Below are 27,472 nucleotides of genomic sequence, written 5' to 3'. Positions count from 1 at the left end.
TTCATAATACTTTTCTTTGTCCATTTGCTGAATTCACAAGAACACAGGTAGCAAAGTTAATTCGGATTACATGTGAGAGGAGTACGTGATGACAGGCCGAAAAGCCGAAACATTAAAGACTTGTTTCAGAACGTTCTTCAAATACTCCCTCCGATCCATAATAAGTGTCGGAGATGATTTAGTACAATTCGTACTATAATAAATCATCTCAGACACTTATTATTGATCGGAGGGAGTATAAAACCCGTTATATCAATTAGGGACCGATTGACTAATATGCAAGGTATATCTCGAATCCAAAAAGGGTGAGACACATAACTGAAATAAATAGAAACAGATACTAGCTGCTATAGAAGAAAACTCCATGCCATCAAAAATTGTGAAGTCCAATCTGTGTTTCACAGGTATGAACAAAATCCATGAAAGGACAACCAAGCCCTTTTTTTATCTCCAAAAAGGACAAACAAGCCTTCAATGTACCACATTACAAAAGATAGTTTCTTTTATTCAGGTCTATCTGTACGTTGCCATCCTCAATTACAGTCTCATTATATATCTATGCTTTGATTGACATAGGTAACTGCAAAACCAGGTTACAAGCTTTGACCGCAGTCACGAGTCTTGAAGATTGATCTACTTCAATTCTACAAGCAGAAAGGCGTAATCAGCAGGTAAATCATCGATCATCAAAATAAATCTTCCAAAACTGTAACAACAATGATTTAAAGAACTTTGTGTCAGAAACAAATGTAAGTTCAATCTATTCTCAGAAAATAGCATTTGTATTCAGGTTTTGTCCATAAGTGATGTGATTATACAGATGTTACTGTATATGAACTTTCCATTGCCAAGTACAATCTCATTGTTCACTAAATCTATGCTTTTATTAACTCCAGCGTAACTAGAACGCTAGGGTAAAAGTACATACCATGATACTGTTGGAGAATAGCAACTAGTATTCACAGAGGGCCATAGGCCAGTACATGTACATGTGTGACAATGTGCAGGTAAGCCCCTCATACACTGGGGAATAACAGAAAAGGGGACTATACAACTCTAACACCCCCCCCTCAAACTCATGGTGGATCAACAACACTGAGTTTGGAGAGAAAGAAACCATGCTGTGCTCTAGTCTGGGCCTTCGTGAAGAAGTCAGCAAGCTGAAGCTCTGAAGGCACATAATGAAGGGCCATAACCTGATGATGCACAGCATGACGCACATAGAAGGCATCAACACCGATGTGTTTGGTGAGCTCGTGCTTCACCGGATCACGCGCAATGCTGATGGCACCAGTACTGTCCGATAAGAGCGGAGTCGGAGCATCAGCAGAAACACCAAAGTCCGCAAGTAACCAGCATAACCAAGTCACCTCAGCCGTCAATAGAGCCATCGCTCGCAACTCAGCCTCAACACTCGAACGAGAGACTGCAACCTGCTTCTTGGTCTTCCAAGCAATGAGAGAGCCACCAAGAAAGACACAGTAGGCAGAAAGAGACTTGCGATCCTCTGGATCGCTAGCCCAGGTAGCATCTGAGTAGGTCTGGAGCTGTAAGGAGCTGGAGCGAGGAAAGAAAAGCCGACGAGAGATAGTGCCACGAAGATAGCGAAGGACACGAAGAAGATGACTATAGTGGACACTAGTGGGAGCAGCCATGAACTGACTCAGAATATGGACTGGGTAGGAGATGTTAGGACGTGTGACAGCAAGGTAGACAAGACTCCCAACCAAGTGACGATAGCGAGTCGGGTCCGGAAGAGGGTCACCATCAGTGGACCGGAGGCGGACATTGAGCTCCATAGGAGTCTCAATAATGCGGTCATCACCAAGAGCGGCACGAGTGAGAAGGTCCTGAATATACTTCTCCTGGGAGATATAGAAGCCATCGGAGGTAGAAGAAACCTCAAGCCCAAGAAAGTAGCGGAGAGGACCAAGATCAGTCATGAGAAACTGATCGCGAAGACGGGCCTTGACAAAGGCAATGTACTCAGGGTCGTCGCCTGTGATGATCATGTCATCAACATAAAGAAGAAGTAGAGTCCGACCACGAGAGGATGTGTGGACAAAAAGCGCAGGGTCATGGGCGCTAGGGACAAAACCAGCAGCGATGACCACAGAGGCAAAACGCTGAAACCAGGCGCGAGGGGCTTGCTTAAGGCCATAGAGAGAGCGCCGGAGACGACAAACCATGCCATCGGGAACAGAGTAGCCAGGAGGTGGCTGCATGTATACCTCCTCACTTAACTCACCGTTAAGGAAAGCATTCTGTACATCAAGCTGAGAGACAGACCAGTGGCGAACAGAAGCGACAGCAAGAAGAGTACGAACAGTGGTCATGTGAGCCACGGGAGCAAAGGTCTCATCATAGTCACGGCCATGCTCCTGCTGAAAACCGCGAGCGACAAGGCGAGCCTTGTAGCGCTCAAGAGAACCATCGGAGCGAGTCTTGATCTTGTAGACCCACTTGCAGGTGATGGGACGAACAGAGGAAGGAGGAGTGACAACATCCCAAGTGCCAGTACGCTCAAGAGCAGCAATCTCCTCAGCCATCGCTAGCTGCCATTCGGGATGAGCAAGGGCATCCCGATAAGTGGTCGGCTCAAGGGTAGCAGAAAGACCGTAGTGAGTGGGAGAATAGCGATCAGGAGGAGGACGAGGACGAGCACGAAGATGGTGAGTCGGCTCGGACGGAGTGGGCATCGCATCAGAGGTAGAGGGTGTAGCAGGAGAAGCAGCATCATCCTCACGGGGACGACGGGAGTAGTGAAAAGGGTAGGAAGGGACAACCGTAGTCGAGGAAGGTGACATGGGAGGGGAAGATGTGGAGGGTGGGGACGGTGGTGAGGAAGGAGAGGGGGGTCTGGCGGGTGAAGGAGGAGAAGGTGGTGAGAGACTCGGCAGAGTAGGGACCGGAGGCACAGGAGGAGGTGAGTCAGGAAACATGAGAAAAGAGATATCATCCACCGAGAAGGAAGAGGAGGAGGGACGCGGGTAGAAAGGACGGGACTCATCAAAAGTAACATCCCGAGATATGCGCATCCGACGACCAATAGGATCCCAACACTTATATCCTTTGTGCTCAGAGCTATAGCCAAGGAAGACAAACTCAACCGATTGAGCACTCAGCTTGGTGCGTTCGCGTGGAGCAAGAAGAACATAGCAAACGCAACCAAAAAGACGAAGGGTCGAGTAATCAGGAGTGTGACCAGTGAGACGCTGAAGAGGAATACCACCCTGCAAGGCTGTGGAGGGCTGAAGGTTGATGAGATAGGTGGAAATAGACACAGCCTCAGCCCAGAAGTGAGGAGGAAGAGAGGCAACGATCATCATCGCACGTGCCGTCTCAAGCAGGTGGCGATGCTTGCGCTCAGCCACGCCATTTTGGGCATGGGCGCCAGGGCAGGAAAACTGGGCAAGAGTACCCTGCTCAGCAAGAAAACCACGCAACAGCTGGGAGATATACTCACCGGCAGAATCAGCCCGAAAGACACGTATAGGTGTGGAAAACTGAGTATGGACCATGGCAGCAAAACGCTTATATATCGAGAGAACCTCGCTGCGAGAAGTCATAAAATAAATCCAAGTGTGGCGAGAGAAGTCATCGATAAAAAGAACATAGTAGCGGTGGCCCCCCTTGGAAGCAAAAGGAGCCGGACCCCATACATCAGAATGGACCAAATCAAACGGACGCTGAGATACAGACGCACTAGTAGGATAAGGTAACTGATTCTGTTTACCAAGCCTACAACCCTGACAACCCTGAAGCGAGACATCTCCTGAGACAGGCCCCAGAAGACCTCGACGAAGTAAAGATGACAAGCGAGAACCACATAGATGACCAAGACGGTGGTGCCACTGTTGAAAGGAGGCGGTGGTGGAAGCAGCAAGCACGCATGGAGCGGTCGATGAAGTGTGGGAAGAAGGAACATGAAGCCAGTCAAGCTCCCAAAGTCCCTGGGAGTCACGGCACCGAGGGCCAGCCCCAACCAGGGCCCGAGTGTGAGTGTCCTGAACAGAACAAGAATCAACATCAAGAATGACCCGACAACCAGAATCAGCGAGTTGAGCAGCGAAAAACAAATTCATGGTAAGACGGGGAACATGAGAAACATCAGGAACGGAAAAGGAGGAAGTAGAAAGAGTGCCACGACTAGCAACAGGGAGAGAAGTACCATCGGCAGTAAGAACACTAACAGGAAGAGGAAGAGGTCGAAGAGAAGAAAGAGAGGAAGAATCAGGAGACATGTGAAAAGAAGCTCCAGAATCCGTAACCCACGAGGATGTACTGATTGTGGAGAGGAAACAGCCGCGGAGGCAGCAGTACCCGTCGAAGCAGAACCGGAGGAGGCAAGGAGACGCTGAAGTCTCACTATATCCTGCTCAGTGAAGCCGGTGGTGACAGGCGCTGAGGGTGGAGCACGAGGAGGCACACCCCGCTGCTTCTGGTAGCAGTCAGACTCAAGGTGACCAGGCCTCCGACAGTGAGTGCAGAACCGAGGAGGGCGAGAGCGACCCCCACCGCGAGAAGAGCGGGCTCCTCCAGAAGCAGCAGGCACTGGTGTAGGAAGAAGCGGCGGGGCAGGAGCAGGGGGACCTCGAGCAGCAAGAACAGAAGGTGTCCCAAGCAGGCCAGCACCACGCAGACGAGTCTCCTCAGCACGAAGCTCAGTCAGCACCTCTGAGATAGGAACACGGCCTCGAGCAAACAACTGAGCACGACGAGGCTCAAACTCTGGGCGAAGTCGAGACAGGAACTCATGGATCCTCTGGAAGTCCATATCTGAACGTACTGTCCGGCAACACTGACAAGTACCACAGACAGCACTGCGAAGGGAGTCAAGCTGGCGCCAGATCGCCGCACTCTGGGTGTAAAACTCATCAACAGTGGAGTCACCCTGCTGAAGATCATGCTCCTGACGCAACACAGATAAGTACAGAGAATCCCCAGAAGGCTGATATCGCTGACGAAGGTGAGACCACATCTCGGCAACAGTGGCAAGACCCATAAACTCAGAAGCAAACTGTGGCTGAACACTCTGAGAAAGAACAGCAGCAGCCCTGGCATCCTCATCACACCACTGAGTAAAGGTAGCCAAACTGTCACGGTAAGAGCCAAGAGCCTCTGAATAAGCAAGTACCTGCTCCTCATATGCTTCATCAGCAGCAGCCTCGGCAGACTTGGCTGCATCCCGATCAGCCTGAGTAGCATCCTCAGCAAGGACCTGTGGCACGGACGGTGGAGTAGGGGGCACATGAGCAGTGGGGTGCGGCGGACAAGAGACCTCACCGGTAAGAACACCCCACAACCGAAGACCACGCATGTGAATCCGCATAAAGGCAGCAAATTCCCCGTAGTTGGTACCATCAAATATCACTGGGCACCGAGGAATACTGACATAGCCAGAGGCGGAGGACGCCATTCTTCTTTTTTTTTTTTTTTTTTTTTTTTGGGATCTGGATCAGATCTGATCAGACCAGCAGCAGATCAGCAGCAGCCCGCAGTACCAGGACGGACCAGTGCACGCCAGAAATGGCACTGCGGCGGCTGTTACCGGCCGGGGGAAGTGCGGCGGTGGCCGGAGGCGGCGTGGCGGCGACCGGATTAAGGCGGGCCGGGACGGGGAGAGCCGGTGCCAGCCGGATCGGGGGCGGCGCGGCAGTGGCGGCCGAGGGCCGGAGCCGGCCGGGGGCGGCGAGGCAGCGGCGCCGGGGCCGGAGCCGGCCGAAGCGGCGCGGCGATGGCGGCCGGTGGCCGACGGGCAGCGGCGACCGGGGGCCGGAGCCGGCCGGGGGCGGCGCGGCAGTGGCGGCCAGCGGCCGGACGGGGTAGCCTAGGGCCGGCCGAATCGAGGTCTGCCAGCGATTTTGGAGCCCAAAAATCGGACGAAAAAGGCTAAAATTTCTTGGAAAAAGACTCAATCCCGACGAGATCGGGAGAGGAAAAGAGAAGTGGAGCAGCAGCGGCCGGAAAGATCATCGGCGGCGGCGCGGATCGAGCACGGAGTTGCAGCGTGCAAAGAGCTAGACCATGAGCTCTGATACCATGTTGGAGAATAGCAACTAGTATTCACAGAGGGCCATAGGCCAGTACATGTACATGTGTGACAATGTGCAGGTAAGCCCCTCATACACTGGAGAATAACAGAAAAGGGGACTATACAACTCTAACAGATACCTGGTCCAAAACGATAATCTCCGACTTCTAGAACAAAAGCAGCAATTCATATGGCAAAAATTTGATCGAAACTATCAAAGAACTGAAAAGTAATAATAGTGTTCCAATATCTGCAAAAAAAATGCATGATATTTTTGTTTTCACGTCATAGTTGGAGCTTAACATCCTCTTTAACATTTTTTATGCATTTGTTGTTCAGCAGGACGAAACAATGAAAAGAAAAGGTAGGGCGCATAACAAGGATTTTGACAAATCTGCCAAGATGGTTAAAAGCTACCAAATAAGCAATCCAATGAGGTAATATGTTACTGATCATGTATCTGTAATAGCTACTACATACCTAAACTAACATGAAATTTCATTATATTTAATTGATGCAAATCTAGAGAAAAAGCAAAAAGTGCGAGATTGGCAAGGAGAATCAAACTTAAAGACAAGAAAAACAGAGGACATTCGGTACTAAATGGAGATGTGCCGCACTGCACACATATACCAGAAATACAAGCAGAGAACGAGGAGATGTAATAAAATCTTCACAAAGCTATTTCCTTATATGTATTATCATCCACTTGGTTTAGTTACTATTTTGAAGTCAATTGTTTATCTTTTCACTTGCATAATGCTAAAAAACAACCGCAGGCAGTACGTTTGGAATTTAACATGTGGCACAACCATATATGCATATGAACTATGAAGTGAGCCAAAAACTTTAAAAATTGGTCAACTAACACAGAACATAATACGCTATATAAAAGTAGAAAGAATTAGCGACCTCTTAGCGATCATCTTACTGTTGATGCATGTTTTCCTCCAACATTCAGTCGACGCGGCCATTTTGTACTGTAGATCTGTTCCTTCGCACTGTAGATCCACGTGTTTTTTTTTCAGCGCGTTAGTTGTGTGTGACCGACTCCCTTCCGGTGCCTTCCCTTTTTGTTTCAGGTACGTCCTGGTTTCTGAGTGCCGTTCCTTTTTTGTTGGTCGCGGCGGCCGGTTTTCTGATTTCTTTGTAACACGAGCTCGGTCATGGTGGTTTACTGCTGATTTACTGCTACGTCTATGCTGTTATTAGCTACGTGTCGCCTTGCTGCTTGTGCATGTCCTTTAGTTGGTCTTTTCGGTTGTGGTCTGAATCTTTTTTGGTGTGCTCTGCTTATTGTTGTTATGGCTCCGTCTTGGAGGGATCGATGCGCCTAACGCATCTCCTTTTTCGCCCCTTATACTCCGCCAGCAGGCCGGTTTCTATTTCCTCTCTTTGTTTGATTTCTCGTGTTATTTTTTCCCATGGAGGTTTGCAGGTCCTGCAGTGCACGTGGGCGTGGCCGTGGCGGCTCTGGCCAGTCTGATGTTCGTTATTTTTCATCTTTGCCCGTCGTGTCTCCTGGGGTGCCTGCTTTCTTGGATGCTGATGCTGCTAGACCTGGGTTATCGGAGATGGACGCGCAGAGCCGGGAGATTTGGTTGGACAAACGCCCAGTTGGCGATGGGTTGGATGGTACTATCGGTAGTTATTTTCTTTCTTCGCTCGGCTCTTTGAATTCCATCGTTCGTGTCTTTGTGATGTTGGTTTCCATGCATTTTCTGTTTGTTGTGCAGGTAATGGTGAGTTGCCCCAGGGCGGTGGCCCTCCTATTCGTGATCCTGCTGTTGGTTCTGCGCTCGGCCAGTTTTTTGGAGCGGGTCCTTCAAATCTTGGTTTGTTTGTTTCCTTCTTAATTATGCTCTTTTTTTCTCCTTGCTTTCTCCAGGTCCTTAGATGGATTCATCTAATGATGATTCTTCTGTGGGTTTGGCCGTTCCTAGGTGGTGATTCTGCTAATGACGATGATTCGTTTGCTGCTTGGTCTCATATGGACCATGATTTTCTGTCTCGTATGTCCGGGCCAAGCTATTGGACTCCTCTGTCGCATGGTCATTCTTCTGGTCTCGGCCGTGCTAATCCGTCTCCTTCTGTTGGTCATTTCCCTTGGTTGTCTGCTGTTGGGCATGCTAGCTCAGTAGATGATTTCCGGCGGTTTGAGGTGCGATCTTCTTCGTCCATGCCAGCAGATCATGTACCCACTGGTATGCCAACTGAGGTGCATGTGCAAGATCCTGCGCCGGCAGACAATTTGTCCCGCGGTATGAATCTTATGTTCCTTTGTCCTTTACTTTTCGTATGTCTGTGTTAATGGTTGTCTCTGGTCATCTCTTTATGTCCGCTTCTTTGTTGGTCTTTAGTTGCTGCTACTCCTTTTGTGCCTGCACATAGACGATATGTGAATCGTCGGATGCGTGTGTGGATTCGTCGCCACCATATGTTTCTTAGAGCGGGGCACCTTCTGAATGTTCGACTGCCTATGTCAGCGGAGTTTATCAGTGTGCTTAAGCGTAAGTTGGGGTTTTTCCTGGTTTGTTTATTTGTTTCTGAAGGTTTGTTTGTGGACCTTTTTTTCGCCAACATGCTGTTGTTTTGCAGGTGCTTGGCCTGGGAGATCTTATTATGGTGGTCCTCATCATGTGTGTAAGCATTGTGGTGCCAATTTTTGGTACCAAGAGCGATGCAAGCATCTGAGTACAAAGCAGCGGGTTGTCTACACTGGCTGTTGTCGTGGTGGAAAAGTTTCACTCCCCATCTATCCTGATTGGCCATCTCCTTTGGCTGAATTACTTCGTTTTGATGGTGGAGCTGAATCTAATCGTTTTATGCGACTGGTCCGTGAATATAACTCTATGTTCGCTTTTACGTCTCTTGGTGTTCATGTTGATAATACTGTTAATGCTGGAAAGGGTCCATATGTTTTTAAAATATGCGGGCTGGTTTGTCATGAAATTGGTTCTTTGCTTCCTCCGTCTGACAATCCTATTCCTAAGTTTGCTCAGCTGTATATTTATGATACGGGAAATGAGTTGGACCACAGGATGCATATATTTGCTACAGGTGATAAGGAAGTCCATGAGCCAACTCCATTGAGTGAGCAACTGTTCTCTCTGTCCCGTGGTCGTCGGCAACGGAGGGATTTGCAGGCTGATGCTGAGTTGTCTGGTGTTTCTAGCCGCCCTGTTCGTCGGCGCAGGCGTAGGGAAGAGCCAGATCGTGCTATAGTTGATTCATTGCGAACAATGCTCAACGGCTGCAATCCGCTTGTACAAACGTTTCGTATGGCTGAGCAGAGGTTATTCTCTCCTGATGCTCCAGAGGTTGTTATTCGGCTGTTTGGTCATGAGGGAGCAGATCATGGGAATCGTTATTCCCTTCCTGCTGCACCTGAGCTTGCTGCTCTCATTGTTGGTGACCTCAATGTAGAGACATGCAGATTTGATGTTATTGTTCAGAAAAATGCAGGACATTTTCAGCGTGTGTTTCCTCAGAATCCTTCTCTTATGGCTCTTCAGTATCCACTTTTGTTCCCTCATGGTTCTATGGGGTTTCATCTTGGGATCAAGTACCAAAATGTTGATGATGTTCCTGCTGGTGGGCGCCAAGACGTGTCTATGCTTGAGTACTACTGTTACAGGTTTCACTTTCGGAGGGGGGAGCCCAATCCTTTTACATGCTGTGGTCGATCGTCCCACCAGCTCATGGTGGATTCTTATTCTTGTGTTGAATCATGTAGGCTTAGCTTTCAATTCTGGAATCAAGATAATCTTCGGTCTGAGACATATCAAGGTATATCTGATGCTCTTGGTGAAGGGAATTCTAGCGGTAAAAATGTTGGGATTCAGTATCTTCTGCATTCTAGCTTCACTGGAAGCCCACGTTATATGATTGAGAACTATCAAGATGGAATGGCGATTTGTCGGGTTTTTGGATCTCCTAATCTTTTTATCACTTTTACATGTAATCCAAAGTGGGAGGAGATATCTGACGCACTCCTTATGGAACCTGGCCAGACTCATGTTGACAGGCCAGATATAGTTACACGTGTGTTTAAAATGAAGATTAATGAATTCACCGTTGACGTCAGAAAAGGAGTGGCCTTTGGTCCTGTCTATGCATGTATGTTTCTGTTCTACATTTCAGTTAGGTTAAATTTGATTTTTCTTTCCGAATCTTTATGTTGATTTCTTTCTAGATACTTATTCCTCTCTCATTTTTTTGTATTTTCTCACTATTACTTATTTGTTCATGCATCCTGATTTGTTCTTTTTTTTTCCCTCCTGTGTTACTGGCAGATTTGTATGTTGTCGAGTTCCAAAAGAGGGGTTTGCCTCATATACATGCACTTGTGTGGTTAAAGGCAGATACAGAAGATCCAACGCCAGCCAGGATAGATTCTTATATATCTGCAGAGATACCTGATCCCTACGTTGATCCGCTTGGATATGCGCTTGTGGAAGAGTTTATGGTTCATGGACCTTGTGGGGAATATAATCCGGATTCCCCATGTATGAAAAATGGAGAATGTTCTAAGCGCTATCCGAAGGAATTTAACGAGGAGACAACAATTGATGGTTTCGGTTTTCCAGTGTACCGTCGGCGTAACAATGGCCGCTATGTTACTAGGAATGGAATATGTCTAGATAATAAGTGGATTGTCCCATATAATATGGCATTGTTGAAAAAATTTCAGGCCCATATCAATGTAGAGTGGTGCAACAAAACAAATATTCTCAAATATTTGTTCAAGTATCGGCATGATATGGCCCGGGCCGGTTTACATTCTATATATCAGTGTCCCAATTCTGAATCAGCGGGAATTAATGAAATAGATGATTATGCCAAGTGCAGGTATTATTGGAATATTTTCAGTTGTTTTTCTGTTCAGCTTTGATATCTGGTTCTGTCCCATTTATACTGTGCATATTATTGTTTTCTGGTTTACTAATTTTTCATTTATGTACTATTGTGCTTTAGGTATCTCTCTACGTGGGAGGCATGTTGGCGTACATTTGCATTTGATATTCATGTTCGGGGGCCTTCTATTGAAAGATTGGTTGTTCATCTTCCTAACATGAATCGAATTATATATCGTGAGAGCAAGGATCTTGTCAATGTCATAGATAATCCTAACAAGTATAAAACTATGCTCACTGAGTGGTTTGTCGCCAATCAGCGATACCGAGACGCCCATGCTTTGACATATTTGGAGTTTCCATCCAAGTGGGTTTGGGATGCAAAAACGAAGAGATGGGGAAGGAGAAGGCGTAATACAAAGTTTGGTCCTCCAATTGGTCGAATCTACAATGTCCACCCTAGCACAAATGAGCTGTTTTACTTGCGGATGCTACTAACAGTAGTACCAGGAGCCACATGTTTTGAAGATTTGAAACTTTACCGTGGAACATTGTTTGGTTCATTTAAGGAAGCTTGCAAGGCTCGTGGGTTAGTTGGTGATGACACTGAATGGTTTCTTTTATTTGATGAAGCAATCCAGTGGGCATCTTCTTTCCAACTGAGGCACTTGTTTATGACAGTTCTGCTATTTTGCGGCGTCACCAATGGCCAGAGGCTTCTTGATAAATATTGGCGGTATATGAGTGATGATCTATATGCTCGGATTGCTCAATCCATGAGCGATGGTCGTCTGGTGATTCCTTCCCAGTACTTGCATGCTCAATTATTGCAGGAGCTTTCTATTATGTTTGGCAGCAATGGTTATTCTTTGGCGTCTTTTAATATATCTACAGATTCTCTTCTTAGTGGAAGGCTACTTGATAATAGGTTGGTTATAGAAGAGATGCAGTATGACAAGAATAATCTGAGGACCATGGCTTCTTCTCTTTACCAGAAGTTAAATCGAGAACAGCTAGGTATATATGATCAGGTGATGTCTGCTGCAACTGGCTCAACTGGAAAAGTATTTTTTGTTTCTGGCCACGGTGGTACCGGAAAAACTTTTCTGTGGACTGCTATCATTACAGCTTTACGGGCTGATAATCACATTGTTTTGGCGGTGGCTTCGTCCGGTGTAGCTTCTCTGTTGCTCCCAGGAGGGAGGACAGCTCACTCCCGGTTCAGAATACCGTTTGAAATTGATGAGCGTACAATGTGCAATATGTCTCGTGGAACCAACTTGGCTGAGCTTGTGGAAAAGTCTACATTGATATTGTGGGACGAGGCGCCAATGACACGTAGGCGTTGCTTTGAATCTCTGGATAGAAGTATGAGAGATGTTCTTTCGGTGAATAATGGTTCTCGGAGTTTACTTCCTTTTGGTGGCAAAACTGTTGTTTTGGGAGGTGATTTCAGACAGGTACTTCCTATTGTTGAAGGAGGCAGTAGGTCTGAAGTTGTTGATTCTTCACTCATCAGATCGCCTTTGTGGCGACATGTTACTGTTCTTAGGTTACGGAGAAACATGAGGCTGTCTAATCCTACACTTTCAGTGAATGAAATTGCAGATTTAGATATGTTTGCGCAGTGGGTTCTCAGTATAGGCGATGGAACAGTGCCTATGGTTGTACGTGAGGGGGAAGCCAGCCCTTCGTGGATCTCTTTGCCACCTGATATAACATTGTTACCTGATTCTGACTATGTGTCTGCTATCGTCGATGCTATATATGATTCCTTCCTTGACAGATACTCTGATCCATCTTATTTGGTCCAGCGTGCAATTGTGTGTCCTACCAATAAGGTTGCTGATTCTATAAATGATATGGTCTTCTCTATGGTTCCTGGTGTCGAAACGGTATTTGAAAGTTGTGATACTATCTGCAAAACGATGGATAATATGGCAGATGCAGATCTACTGTATACTCCGGAATTTCTTCACAATGTGGATCCCAGCAATTTTCCACGCCACAGGATCTCACTGAAAGTCGGTGTGCCAATAATGTTACTACGCAATATTAACCAATCTATTGGACTTTGCAACGGTACCCGTCTCGTGGTTAGCAGGCTATACGAGTGGGTTCTTGAAGCCAAAATCATGACGGGAAGCAATGTAGGCAAGTGTGTGTGCATACCAAAAATCGTGCTCAATGCCCCATCTACCAAGTGGCCATTCACGTTGCAGCGCCGACAGTACCCAATCCGTTTATGTTATGCAATGACCATTAATAAGAGTCAGGGGCAAACGCTTGAGAAAGTTGGAGTCTATTTGCCAAAGCCTGTTTTTTCGCATGGACAGTTCTATGTTGCTGTGTCAAGAGTGACATCAAGGAGAGGACTGAAAATACTTGCACTTGATGAAAATGGAGAGCCAACTACTGAAACGAGGAACATAGTGTACCAGGAGGTGCTCGATTATCTCTGAGGACATTGTTTGCCTGTGCATGCTGAGGCAAATCCTAGACGGTGTGTCTTCTACCTATGTGGTGAGTTCTTATGGATTTGCCCAATGTACAGATTTTTATTGGCTTGCACAATACATAGACTGATTATTTGAATTCTATCGCAGGAACATGCACAGAAAATTGACTTGTGATAAATATGTTGCGCTTAAGTTACTTGTGGTAGTTGATGTAGTTACGTATGTAGCTTAGTCTAGATCGAGTTACTGCTACCTTATGTATGCTTTGCCTGCTGGTTCTGCGTTATGGCACATTCAATAATTTTCTAATTTGGTTTTACAGATTAGATCTATTCCATAATTTTTCTGCATTATGTCCAGCAGGCAAAAAAATTCAGAACATCACAGTTACTTTCTTTAGCTTAAGAAGAAGAATTAAGAGTGGCAGATAAAGAATTAAGAATATTAGCTGAACACAAGAAGAATTAAGAATTTTACCCCCTTCTGAATTTACCCGGCCATACTACCACACAGATAAAGAAGTAGCCATCACTGCATATCTCTTACATAATTCACTGCTAGATATTTGATCTGATGTAAAACAGAGCATTGCGGAGTATGTTTACCTTACAAGTGCGGCGGCGGGTGACGCTAACCCAATAAATGCCCGCGTGCTGAAGATCTGCGGCGGGCGGGCTTACTCCACTCGCCGAGCCCGACCTTCAAGAGAGCTGGACGCCGCCGCTACACCTTGGGCACCGACACGTCCGTGTCCGCGGCCTGAGCAGGTGAGTTCTTCGTCCAGATTCCTTGTATGTAAAGCGGATCCTCGCCCACATCCACATTCACACCCACCATTGCCACCCTCCAAATCTCTCCTCCCCGCTCGGCGCAATGGAGAAGGAGGTAACAGATTCGCACTGACAAGAAGAGCAGAGAAAGTCGACGAGGAAAACCCTGGAACGGTAGTACTCCAGTAGTTTCCCCAACGACGACCGTTTGCGTCGCGCCGTGACCGGAAATGCTTTTGGACCTGCTCCAGCGGGGCGACGTAAATTGACTGGATCGCCGCGGCGATGCAAATCTGGCCCAAATATTCGCCGAGTGTTCGCCGAAAAAGACGTATAACCCGCGCGTCAGTGGCAGGGAGGCCGATATTGTTCCCGCCGGTGGCCATTCCACGCGCGAAAAATCAAAGTAGAACAGCGCGAGCAGTCCAGAAGCGATGGACGTCCTCGCCGCCGCAGCCACCACCATGGATGCCGAGCAAACCCTCGCACCCGCCGCCGCCTCACACTCCCTCGTAGCCACGACCATAGCCACAATGGAGCCTGCAGCTCCGGCGGAAGCAAAGCGGGCCGCCACCGGCGGCGGCCGGGAGGCAAAGCCGAAGGCGGCAAAGATGGTGCTTTCCAAGGAGGATAAAATCATCGATGCCGCAAAGCGTCGCGGCCGACGCAAGAACCTGAAGGAGAAGACTGTCGCGGCCGCCAACCAGCAGGCGTGGCAGATGCAGATGAAAGCAGCGTCGCGCAAGTAGCCCTCCATCCGAGCTTAGAGAAGGGCTACATGCTCGTCAAGAGAGAGGGGATCGCCGGCGTCGCTCCTCCGGCCTCGTCGGTGAGCTCGATAAGTTCCCAGCTACGTCCTGGAACTCTCGCTCCCTTGCAGGTCCACCCGGCATCGTGGTTCGCCTCCGGCGTGCCGCCGGTGCAGTTGAACGGGGCGCCGCTGCAGTTGAACGGGGCGCCGGTTCCCGACCTCAACCGGACGCCTAGAAGCGGTGACTCGTGCTCGGGCGCGACACAGAAGACGCGCCAGCTACCGGAGGAGAGCATGTCGGTGCCCCGCGTCATGTTCGAAGAAATGGCACCGCCTGCCCCGACGATGGACGACCCGGTACGTGAGCTCTCTCAATGTGTGCGACTGCCGTGTATCATGTGTCTGACGTCTGGTCATTCGTAGGCCTATTGGAAGGACCGAAATGAGGCAAACATCGAGGCCATGATCTTCGGCGGCGGCTTCGTTGGCGACGACCGGGTCGGGACAGGCCTGCATGATGACTGGGCACCGACGCAAGATGCGGAGGACATCGAAGCCGCACTGCTGTTCACCACCCAGCCCACGCAGCCAACACCCGTGTGCGTCGACGACTTTGACGACGCACCAACACAGCCTGTCCCCACGGACAATGCTACCAAGAAGAAGGGGAGAGCCGCATGACACAAGGATTCATCGACGACGAGGACAAGTGTTTGTGCGACGTGTGGCTTGCAACAAGCCTTGACTGTATTAATGGCGCCCGGCAAAAGGGCAAGGTGTACTGGGCCAAGGTCATGCAGGAGTACAATGAGAGAAATCTTCACCACCCCTACAACATCCCAGGCCCTCGCACGGAAGAGTCCATCAGAAAAAGATGAAACTACATCAAACAAGAGACAAGCAAGTTTTGCTCGGTCGTCGAACATACTTTGAGGCACCCCGTATGCGGCGCTGGCTTCATTTCAGTGGTAAAGAAGATACAACCATCATCATTCTACTCTATTTACATCATTCTATGTACATCATTGGCGGCTTTGGCGTGATTGCAGGTATCCCGGGCCTTGGAGAGGTTCAGGGCAGTGCATAAGAAGGGCTTCCATATGGTCCATTGCTGGAACAAACTCAAGGACGCGGAGAAGTGGAAGACAAGCTTTGCGGCCTACGATGAAGCTGTGAAGAATGGGACAGCGGTCAACCTCGACGGCGAAGACGACGATCAAGGCCGTCAAGCCCTTCCACCTTGTCCCCGAGGCCATAAGGCTACCAAGGCCAATCTAGCCCGGGAGGCACAGGGCATTGCGTTCACCCAGAGCATGGAGAAGATAATGGCCGAGAATCTTGCCGCCTTGGCTGCTAGGGACGAGAAGAGGCGTCTGGAAAAAGAGGCCGCAGCTACCATCTACCACAACCTCGCGAAAGAGGTCACTGAGGTCGAAAGGATGGACGCCGAGGCCAAAAAGGCAGACACCGAGGCCAAATTGCGTGACGCCGAGGCGAGGAGGATGGACGCCGAGGCCAAGACCCGTGCAGAAGACACAAGGATCATGCTTGCCGACTTGAGTGGCGTCGACGACGACACCAGGGCATGGTTCATGAAGAGGCGCGCCGAAATCCGCGCGTGAGACGCTTGATCGCCATCGCCATACGCCCAATACCTCGGCCTCCTTTTGGACTTTTTTTATTGTTGTTCAGGCCTTGTTGTGCCCCTTTTGGACTTCACTTTGCGTTGTAGCATTGATACGTCCAATTTGCATCACTATTTTATATCATAATTTGATGTTATTCATTGATATATTTCATATTGGGACACAATACTTATGTTATTTCATCTATTTTGCATGTTTCATCATTATTGGAGGATCAAGCACCGGAGCCAGGATTCTGCTGGAAAAAGCACCGTCAGAACGCAATATTTCGGAAGATCAACTGTGGAAGGAAATTATACCAAAAATCCTATTTTTCAAGATGACGAAGGAAGCCAGAAGGAGGAGCCAGCTGGACCCAGGGTGGGCCCACACCATAGGGCGGTGCGGCCCATGGCCTGGCCGCGCCACCATGTGGTGTGGGGGCCCCACAGCCTCTTTCGCCTCCTTTTCTTCGCGAAATCCTTCGTCCCGAAAACCTAAGCCACAGAGGGTACCTCGCGAAGGGTTACAGCCGCCTCTGCGGGGCGGAGAACACCAGAGAGAAAAGAGCTCTCCGGCGGGCAGGAATCCGCCGGGGAAATTCCCTCCGGAGGGGGAAATCGACGCCATCGTCACCGTCATCGAGCTGGACATCATCTCCATCACCATCATCATCATCTCCACCATCATCACCGCCGTCTCCACCGCTGGACACCGTCACCGCCGTAGCAATTTGGGTTTGATCTTGATTGTTTGATAGGGGAAACTCTCCCGGTATCGATCTCTACTTGTTGTTGATGCTATTGAGTGAAACCATTGAACCAAGTTTATGTTCAGATTGTTATTCATCATCATATCACCTCTGATCATGTTCCATATGATGTCTGGTGAGTAGTTCGTTTAGTTCTTGAGGACATGGGTGAAGTCTAAATGTTAGTAGTGAACTATGGTTGAGTAATATTCAATGGTATGATATTTAAGTTGTGGTGTTATTCTTCTAGTGGTGTCATGTGAACGTCGACTACATGACACTTCACCATTTATGGGCCTAGGGGAATGCATCTTGTACTCGTTTGCCGATTGCGGGGTTGCCGGAGTGACAGAAACCTAAACCCCCGTTGGTATATCGATGCAGGAGGGATAGCAGGATCTCAGAGTTTAAGGCTGTGGTTAGATTTATTCTTAATTACTTTCTTGTAGTTGCGGATGCTTGCAAGGGGTATAATCACAAGTATGTATTAGTCCTAGGAAGGGCGGTACATCAGCATAGGTTCACCCACACAACACTTATCATAACAATGAAGATTATTTAGCCGTATGTAGCGAAAGCACTAGACTAAAATCCCGTGTGTCCTCGAGAACGTTTGGTCATTATAAGTAAACAAACCGGCTTGTCCTTTGTGCTAAAAAGGATTGGGCCACTCGCTGCAATTGTTACTCTCGCACTTTACTTACTCGTACTTTATTCAACTGTTACATCAAAACCCCCGAATACTTGTCTCGTGAGCATTTACAGTGAATCCTTCATCGAAACCGCTTGTCAACACCTTCTGCTCCTCGTTGGGATCGACATTCTTACTTATCGAAAATACTACGATACACCCCCTATACTTGTGGGTCATCAAGACTATTTTCTGGCGCCGTTGCCGGGGAGTGAAGCGCTATTGGTAAGTGGAATTGGTAAGGAAAACCTTACTGTTTGTGCTGATTTTATTTCTGCCTTTCTTGCTATAAGTCATTATGGAGAGATCTTCTCTTCAATTTTTATTTGGGAAATCTACTACTACTGCAACGGTAGTGGATGAGGCGCCAGGTGAGGAAGTGATACCATATAAAATACCTATGAAAATTATTGAACGTGTTATGGATAACCGCTATGAAGGGGATGGAACTGTCCACCCTGGAGATCATTTATTGTTCTTACATGAATTATGCGATTTATTCAAGTGTGCAGGTATTGCTATGGATAAAGTGAGGAAGAAACTATTCTCTTTATCGCTGTCTGGTAAAGCGGCGCATTGGTATAAATTACTGGATAATGGGGATTCTCTTGAATGGAATGATATTGTGCCCCGGTTTTATTCTAAGTTCTATCCTCCAAGTGAAATTCACAAGGATCGGAATCGCATATATAATTTTTGGCCTCATGATGGAGAGAGTATTGCCCAAGCTTGGGGGAGATTGAAGTCTTTAATGCTCAAATGCCCCATTCATGAGCTTCACGGTAATGTTATTATTGATAATTTCTATGCAAGACTTTCTTTTCAAGACAAGACCTTGCTGGATACTTCTTGTTCTGGATCATTTACACGCAACAAAGAAGAGTTTAAACGGGACCTTCTTGATCGGATCCAAGAAAATACTGAAGGTTGGGAGAACGACAAGGATAGAGAATCAGGTATAATTTATGATTATAAATGCATTGAAACTTTTATGGATACTGATAAATTTCGTAATATGAGTGCTACATATGGTCTTGATTCTCAAGTTGCTGCAAATCTTTATAAAGCTTTTGCCTCTCATTATGAATTGCCAAAGAAGAATTTTGATAAGTATCATGAACCGTATAAAGATAAAATTGATTCATCTATTAATAAATGCGTTGTAGTTGAAACTACTGATCATGTTATTCCTGAAGCTTATATTGAAAAAACTCCTTTCCCTGCTAAAATGAAGGAGTACTCTGTTATAAATAGTGCGGTTCATAAAAGTGAAAAGAAACACAGTAGAACACGAAGAACAAATAAAAGTTGAACCTGCTGTTGCAATAGTTAAAGATCTTGTGACTGAAAATGTGGAGGATGGTCATATTATTTTCTGTGAAGATGCTTCTAATATTGTTTCACATCCTAATAAACCCAAACAAGTTAGTGTTCCTATGCTATCTGTTAGAATTGGTGATCATTGCTATTATGGATTATGTGATATTGGTGCAAGCGTTAGTGCTATTCCTTATGAGCTTTACACGGAGATTATGCACGAAATTGATTCTTGTGAACTTGAAGATATTGATGTGGTTATTCAGCTGGCTAATAGAGAAACTATTTCTCCAATTGGTATTGTTCGAGATGTGGAAGTTTTATGCGGTAAGATTAAATATCCTGCTGACTTTTTGGTACTTGGCTCTGCTGCTAGTGATTATTGTCCTATTATTTTTGGTAGACCTTTTCTAAATACTTGTGGAGCTATTATAGATTGCAAGAAAGAGAAAATTTTGACTAAATTTGCTGGTGAATCTTATGAGTTTAACTTCTCTAAATTTACCAAAACTCCTTATAAAGCTGATTTGCCTAGTGATGATTTTAAAATGGAGCAATGTGCATCTATTGTTCTTGTTCCTAACAATCCTTTGCAGCAACATTTGGAGGATAGCGAGAGTGAAGTTTTTAGGAAAGAAAGAGATGAGCTTGAGGAAATTTTTCTTCGCCAACCTATTCTCAAGCATGATTTACCCGTGGAAGATTTGGGTACAACACCGCCACCAAAGGAAGCTCCTGTTTTTGAATTAAAGCCTTTGCCTGATAATCTTAAATATGCTCATATTGATGATAAGAAAATATATCCTGTTATTATTAGTTCTAAGCTTTCAGAGATTGAGGAAGAAAGGTTATTGGAAATATTGAAGAAACACCGAGGAGCTATTGGCTATACTCTTGACGATTTGAAAGGGATTTCTCCTTCTATTTGCCAACATGCTATTAATATGGAAGATGATGCAAAGCCTGTTGTTGAACATCAGCGTCGTCTAATTCCGAAGATGAAGGAAGTGGTAAGGAATGAGGTATTAAGACTTCTTGAAGCTGGTATTATATATCCTATTGCTGATAGTAGATGGGTTAGTCCTGTGCATTGCGTTCCCAAGAAAGGAGGAATGACTGTTGTGCCTAATGATAATGATGAGCTCATCCCTCAAAGAGTAGTTGTAGGGTATAGAATGTGCATTGATTTTCGAAAAGTTAATAAAGTTACTAAGAAAGATCATTACCCTTTACCATTTATTGATCAAATGCTAGAAAGATTGTCTAAAAATACTCATTTTTGTTTTCTTGGTGGTTATTCTGGGTTTTCACAAATTGCTGTTAAAGCTAAAGATCAAGAGAAAACCACTTTCACTTGTCCCTATGGAACTTATGCTTATAGCCGTATGCCTTTTGGTTTATGTAATGCTCCTGCTACTTTTCAAAGATGCATGTCTGCTATTTTTCATGGTTTTTGTGAGAGTATTGTAGAGGTATTCATGGATGATTTTTCCGTATATGGGAATTCTTTTGATAGTTGCTTGCGAAACCTTGATAAAGTTTTCCAGAGATGTGAAGAAACTAACCTTGTTCTTAATTGGGAGAAATGCCACTTTATGGTTAATGAAGGAATTGTATTGGGACATAAAATTTCTGAGAGAGGTATTGAAGTTGATAGAGCTAAAGTTGAAGCAATTGAGAAGATGCCCTATCCTAGGGATGTTAAAGGTATTCGTAGTGTTCTTGGTCATGCTGGGTTTTATAGGAGGTTTATTAAAGATTTCTCCAAGATTTCAAAACCTCTTACTAATCTTCTTCAAAAAGATGTACCATTTGTTTTTGATGATGATTGTAAGGAAGCTTTTGAAACTCTAAAGAAAGCCTTAACAACTGCTCCTATAGTTGAACCTCCTGATTGGAACTTACCATTTGAAATTATGTGTGAGGCTAGTGATTTTGCTGTAGGCGCTGTTCTTGGACAGCGAGTAGATAAAAAACTGAATGTTATTCATTATGCTAGTAAAACTCTTGATGCTGCTCAAAGAAATTATGCTACAACTGAAAAAGAATTATTAGCTGTAGTCTTTGCTTGCGATAAATTTAGATCTTATATTGTTGATTCAAAAGTTACTATTCATACTGATCATGCTGCAATTAGATACCTTATGACAAAGAAAGATGCTAAGCCAAGGCTTATTAGATGGGTACTTCTTTTGCAAGAATTTGATTTACATATTGTAGATAGGAAAGGTGCTGATAATCCTGTTGCTGATAATTTGTCTAGATTGGAAAATATTGCTTATGATCCTGTTCCTGTTAATGATAGTTTTCCAAATGAACAATTGGCTATAATAAAGGTGAGCTCGCGAGACAGTCCTTGGTATGCTGATTATGCTAACTTTATTGTTTCCAAGTACTTGCCTCCAACCTTTTCAGCTCAGCAAAGGAGGAAATTCTTTTATGACTTGAGGCATTATTTCTGGGATGACCCACACTTATACAAAGAAGGAGTGGATGGTATTATGCGAAGATGTGTTCCCGAATATGAACAACAAGAGATATTGAGTAAATGTCATGGTAGTGCTTATGGAGGACATCACGCAGGAAGAAAGAACCGCGCAAAAGGTTCTACAATCAGGTTTTTATTGGCCAACTCTCTTCAAGGATGCGAGAAAGTTTATTTTATCTTGTGATGAATGCCAAAGGGTTGGTAATATCTCCAGACGTAATGAAATGCCTATGAATTATACTCTTGTTATTGAACCGTTTGATTGTTGGGGATTTGACTTCATGGGACCTTTTCCGTCTTCAGAAGGTAACACTCACATACTTGTTGCTGTCGATTATGTTACTAAATGGGTGGAAGCAATACCTACAAAAAGTGCTGATGGTGAGACCTCTTTAAGAATGCTTTTAGACATTATTTTTCCTAGATTTGGAGTGCCTAGATATATTATGACTGATGGAGGTTCTCATTTTATTCATGGAGGTTTTAGAAAAACTCTTGCTAAGTATGGTATTAATCATAGAATTGCTTCCGCTTATCATCCTCAAACTAGTGGTCAAGTAGAATTATCAAATAGAGAGATTAAATCTATTTTGGGAAAGACTGTTAATAAAACTAGAAAGAATTGGGCTAGTAAATTGAAGGATGCACTATGGGCTTATAGAACTGCTTATAAAAATCCCATGGGAATGTCACCTTATAAAATGGTTTATGGGAAAGCTTGTCATTTACCTTTAGAACTAGAGCACAAAGCTTATTGGGCTGTTAGAGAATTAAATAAAGATCCTAAACTTGCCGGTGATAAGAGGTTGTTGCAATTAAGTTCTCTAGATGAATGGAGAAGTGAAGCTTATGAAAATGCTAAACTCTTTAAAGAGAAAGTTAAAAAATGGCATGATAGAAGGATTATCAAAAGAGAATTTAATATTGGGGATAAAGTCCTATTGTATCGGTCTCGTCTCAGATTCTTTGCAGGGAAATTACTCTCGAAATGGGAAGGACCATATGTTGTCGAGGAGGTGTATCGTTCAGGAGCAATCAAAATTAGCTCTCTCCAAGGCAATGCTACGCAAGTGGTGAATGGACAAAGACTCAAGCATTATATCTCAGGTGATTCCTATAATGTTGATGTTGATATTATTCAAGTGGAAACACCGGAGGCTTTCATCAAAGGGCAAATTGACAGTCCGCTAGAACTCGACTTTGAATAGGTAACAGTACTGGTAATGAAAATTACGCAATTTACTTTCCGAGCAATATTTTTGCTGTTTTTGGAAAATATGAAAAATTACGAGTTCGAAACGGAGTGGAAAGGACGCACGAGGGGGTGCCACCATAGGGCGGCGCGGCCTGACCTGGGCCCGCGCCGACCTATGGTTTGGCCGCCTCGTCGCCCCTTTCCGACTCTGGTTCGATCTGGTACTTTCCTTTTGTCGTGAAATTTTTTGCTATATAATCCTCCGGACCCCTGGAGGTCCGTATATCGTTTTCTCGACGTCTTTTCATTAGAGCTTTTTATGCCAGGATCTGTTTTCGGTCTAGAAGCACCATGGTCTCCAAGAACAAGGGTAAGGAGCTTCCGGATGAAGATAATCAAGATCTTGAGTGGAAAGAGGAGGACAAGGACGTCAAGGAAGAGGGTGAAGAAGAGATGGAGGAAGATTCGCGCGCACACCCGCGTGCTACCATCGCAAGCATCAAGGTGGTGGACAATCCTTTTAGTGCAAACAAGAGCGCAAGAATTCGCACTGGAGGAGCGGTTCCACGTCATTACCTATCTCCGAAGACATCCTTATCAGGCACTCATCACCCCTTCCACAATCTAATTTCCAATAATCAAATTGAAGGGACTCCCAAGGCAGCATTGCCTAGCCAGTGGGATATAGATCGCTCTAACACTGCAGGAAGGAGGGAGCCTGAGGCTGAAGAGTGGGGAAATAACTCCAAGAGTTGGGACTCGCCGTCGGACAGACTCCTTAACCGCGTCGAGCACAATTCGGAGATGATTCGCAATCTCACATACAGGATTGATGAGCTTCAGGAGCTTATTGAGAAGCTTGTCAGGAGTTCATCACCACCATCGCCAAAGGAGTAATTCATCATCGGTATTGGCATCCCCTTGGTTTGTTCCAAGCATGGGGGAGTGCCGCGGTATCACATCATCACTACCTTTTACTTTTATTGTCAAGTAGTGTCATATCATGAGTAGGGAAGTTATCATATAAGATGGGTTGCAGTTTGGAAGTATCTCTCCTTTAGTTGGTTGTCTATGTATCCCTTGGTGTGAGTTATCGTTATGGGATATTAATGAGAAGTCTTATCATTTACATATTGCACATCTTATTTTAGTTTGCAATCTCTACTATATGATTTACCTTGTTGTTAGTATTGGTATCACTTTGGGAGCATTGAATAAATCTATTTGGTTTTGGCAAACTTAGCATTGGTCAATAGCAACAACACTTTGAGGTTTAAGTAGAAAAGAGAAATACATGTAGTTGTTTCATTGTCTTTCTTTCTTGTTAGCTCATAGCTTATTATTCTGAAGTTAAAATTGTTTGTGCTTACAAGGAAGATGCGTGATTGTTTCTATCACATGTATATTTGTTTGTTTCCCTCAACTCTTATGCTTGCTAATTAACCTTGCTAGCCAAAGACCTGTACTGAGAGGAAATACTTCTCGTGCATCCAAACCTTAACCCAAACCTATGTCATTTGTGTCCACCATACCTACCTACTACATGGTATTTTCTGCCATTCCAAGTAAATACTTCATGTGCTACCTTTAAACAATTCAAAACTTAGTATCTCTTATTTGTGTCAATATTTTATAGCTCATGAGGAAGTATGTGGTGTTTTATCTTTCAATCTTGTTGGGCAACTTTCACCAATGGACTAGTGGCTTCATCCGCTTATCCAATAATTTTGCAAAAAGAGCTGGCAATGGGATTCCCAGTCCCAAATTAATTAAACTAAATAGACACTCCTCCATGGTATGTGATTGATGGACGGCACCCGAAGGATTCGGTTAGCCATGGCTTGTGTAAGCAAAGGTTGGGGGGAGTGTCATCATAATAAAACTAAAATAAAAAGGCACTCCTTCATGGTATGAGATTGTTGGCAGGCACCCGAGGATTCGGTTAGCCATGGTTTGTGAAAGAAAGGTTGGAAGGAGTGCCACACAAAATAAAAATAAAATGGGAGCCGCTCTTTGAAGGTTGTCTGGCAAGGGGGTTAGAGTACCCGCTACCAGTCGTTGACAACAACAAACACCTCTCAAAAATGTTACTTTTATTCTCTTTATATGATTTCAAAACTGAAAAAGCTCTAGCACATGATTTAATCCCTGCTTCCCTCTGCGAAGGGCCTGTCTTTTACTTTATGTTGAGTCAGTAAACCTATTTCCCTCCATCTCAAGCAAGCATTTGAGTAGTTGTGATCAAACCATTATATTGTGATTTGCTTCATCATGTCTTTTATTCTTCCTTGTTTAGTACAAGTTTTATCTGAATGAATATAGCTTTGCAAGTTATCAATGATCATGAAGAGACCATTATGATTAAGTATGCAAGTTGTGCCTTATAAACTTTAACATGAGAGCGCTGCTCAATGAGATAAGTATAATCTGTTAATTGTTCTCTGACCAAGAACGAAGTTTGCCATCACCAATTATGATTTCTTATGCACCTTTATTTGTGATTACCTTATACTTGTTTCAAGTTGAGTTATATGAGGAAGTTGTCTACTATAATGTCTTGTGCGAATGAATATGATGCTTCTTGTCCGTATTTTATTTATCGACTCTTCACTCCATAAACATGTGGTCCTGTTTACCGAGCTCAGTTTCGCTTGGGGACAAGCGAAGTCTAAGCTTGGGGGGTTGATACGTCCAATTTGCATCACTATTTTATATCATAATTTGCTGTTATTCATTGATATATTTCATATTGGGACACAATACTTATGTTATTTCATCTATTTTGCATGTTTCATCATTATTGGAGGATCAAGCACCGGAGCCAGGATTCTGCTGGAAAAAGCACCGTCAGAACGCAATATTTCGGAAGATCAACTGTGGAAGGAAATTATACCAAAAATCCTATTTTTCAAGATGACGAAGGAAGCCAGAAGGAGGAGCCAGCTGGACCCAGGGTGGGCCCACACCATAGGGCGGCGCGGCCCATGGCCTGGCCGCGCCACCATGTGGTGTGGGGGCCCCACAGCCTCTTTCGCCTCCTTTTCTTCGCGAAATCCTTCGTCCCGAAAACCTAAGCCACAGAGGGTACCTCGCGAAGGGTTACAGCCGCCTCTGCGGGGCGGAGAACACCAGAGAGAAAAGAGCTCTCCGGCGGGCAGGAATCCGCCGGGGAAATTCCCTCCGGGAGGGGGAAATCGACGCCATCGTCACCGTCATCGAGCTGGACATCATCTCCATCACCATCATCATCATCTCCACCATCATCACCGCCGTCTCCACCGCTGGACACCGTCACCGCCGTAGCAATTTGGGTTTGATCTTGATTGTTTGTTAGGGAAACTCTCCCGGTATCGATCTCTACTTGTTGTTGATGCTATTGAGTGAAACCATTGAACCAAGTTTATGTTCAGATTGTTATTCATCATCATATCACCTCTGATCATGTTCCATATGATGTCTGGTGAGTAGTTCATTTAGTTCTTGAGGACATGGGTGAAGTCTAAATGTTAGTAGTGAACTATGGTTGAGTAATATTCAATGGTATGATATTTAAGTTGTGGTGTTATTCTTCTAGTGGTGTCATGTGAACGTCGACTACATGACACTTCACCATTTATGGGCCTAGGGGAATGCATCTTGTACTCGTTTGCCGATTGCGGGGTTGCCGGAGTGACAGAAACCTAAACCCCCGTTGGTATATCGATGCAGGAGGGATAGCAGGATCTCAGAGTTTAAGGCTGTGGTTAGATTTATTCTTAATTACTTTCTTGTAGTTGCGGATGCTTGCAAGGGGTATAATCACAAGTATGTATTAGTCCTAGGAAGGGCGGTACATTAGCATAGGTTCACCCACACAACACTTATCATAACAATGAAGATTATTTAGCCGTATGTAGCGAAAGCACTAGACTAAAATCCCGTGTGTCCTCGAGAACGTTTGGTCATTATAAGTAAACAAACCGGCTTGTCCTTTGTGCTAAAAAGGATTGGGCCACTCGCTGCAATTGTTACTCTCGCACTTTACTTACTCGTACTTTATTCAACTGTTACATCAAAACCCCCTGAATACTTGTCTGTGAGCATTTACAGTGAATCCTTCATCGAAACTGCTTGTCAACACCTTCTGCTCCTCGTTGGGATCGATATTCTTACTTATCGAAAATACTACGATACACCCCCTATACTTGTGGGTCATCAAGCATGTGCAAAGTGTGATGAACTTATTTGAGACCTTAATTTGCGGCTGTAATTTCGTGCAAATTTGAAGCTACAACCTCTTTTTTGAATTCTGACCTGCGCCGAAAATGCGTCGGCCCGCTGGAGCTAGCCCCAGACGCAAACGGACGCACGACCATTTCCGCGTCCGCGAACGTCCGCGGATAATTTAAGTGCCAAAATGCGTCGCCCCGTTGGAGATGCCCTAAATCAGAGCGAACAAAGACGGTGGACAAGTAGAACTCTTTTGAGGGGATGATGATGGACTAGTGTTACGCTTAGGCCCAATCTGTTAAATCAGCCCATTGTGCAGACTGGTT

The 27,472-nt window shown here is 45.3% G+C and overlaps 1 protein-coding gene across 1 annotated transcript; it reads right to left on the bottom strand.

The window, feature by feature from the left end:
* Nucleotides 1-4,297: 4,297 nt before the first annotated feature.
* LOC139838689 (uncharacterized) lies at nt 4,298-5,419 on the bottom strand (the record flags this gene model as incomplete). Its single annotated transcript, XM_071828809.1, has 1 exon — nt 4,298-5,419. A coding segment is annotated over exon 1 (1,122 nt), but the record flags the coding sequence as incomplete, so codon positions are not given.
* Nucleotides 5,420-27,472: the final 22,053 nt, after the last annotated feature.

Source organism: Lolium perenne, chromosome 3 (genome assembly GCF_019359855.2).
Source record: "Lolium perenne isolate Kyuss_39 chromosome 3, Kyuss_2.0, whole genome shotgun sequence".
NCBI lineage: Eukaryota > Viridiplantae > Streptophyta > Magnoliopsida > Poales > Poaceae > Lolium > Lolium perenne.
This window is presented reverse-complemented; position numbering and strand designations above follow the sequence as displayed.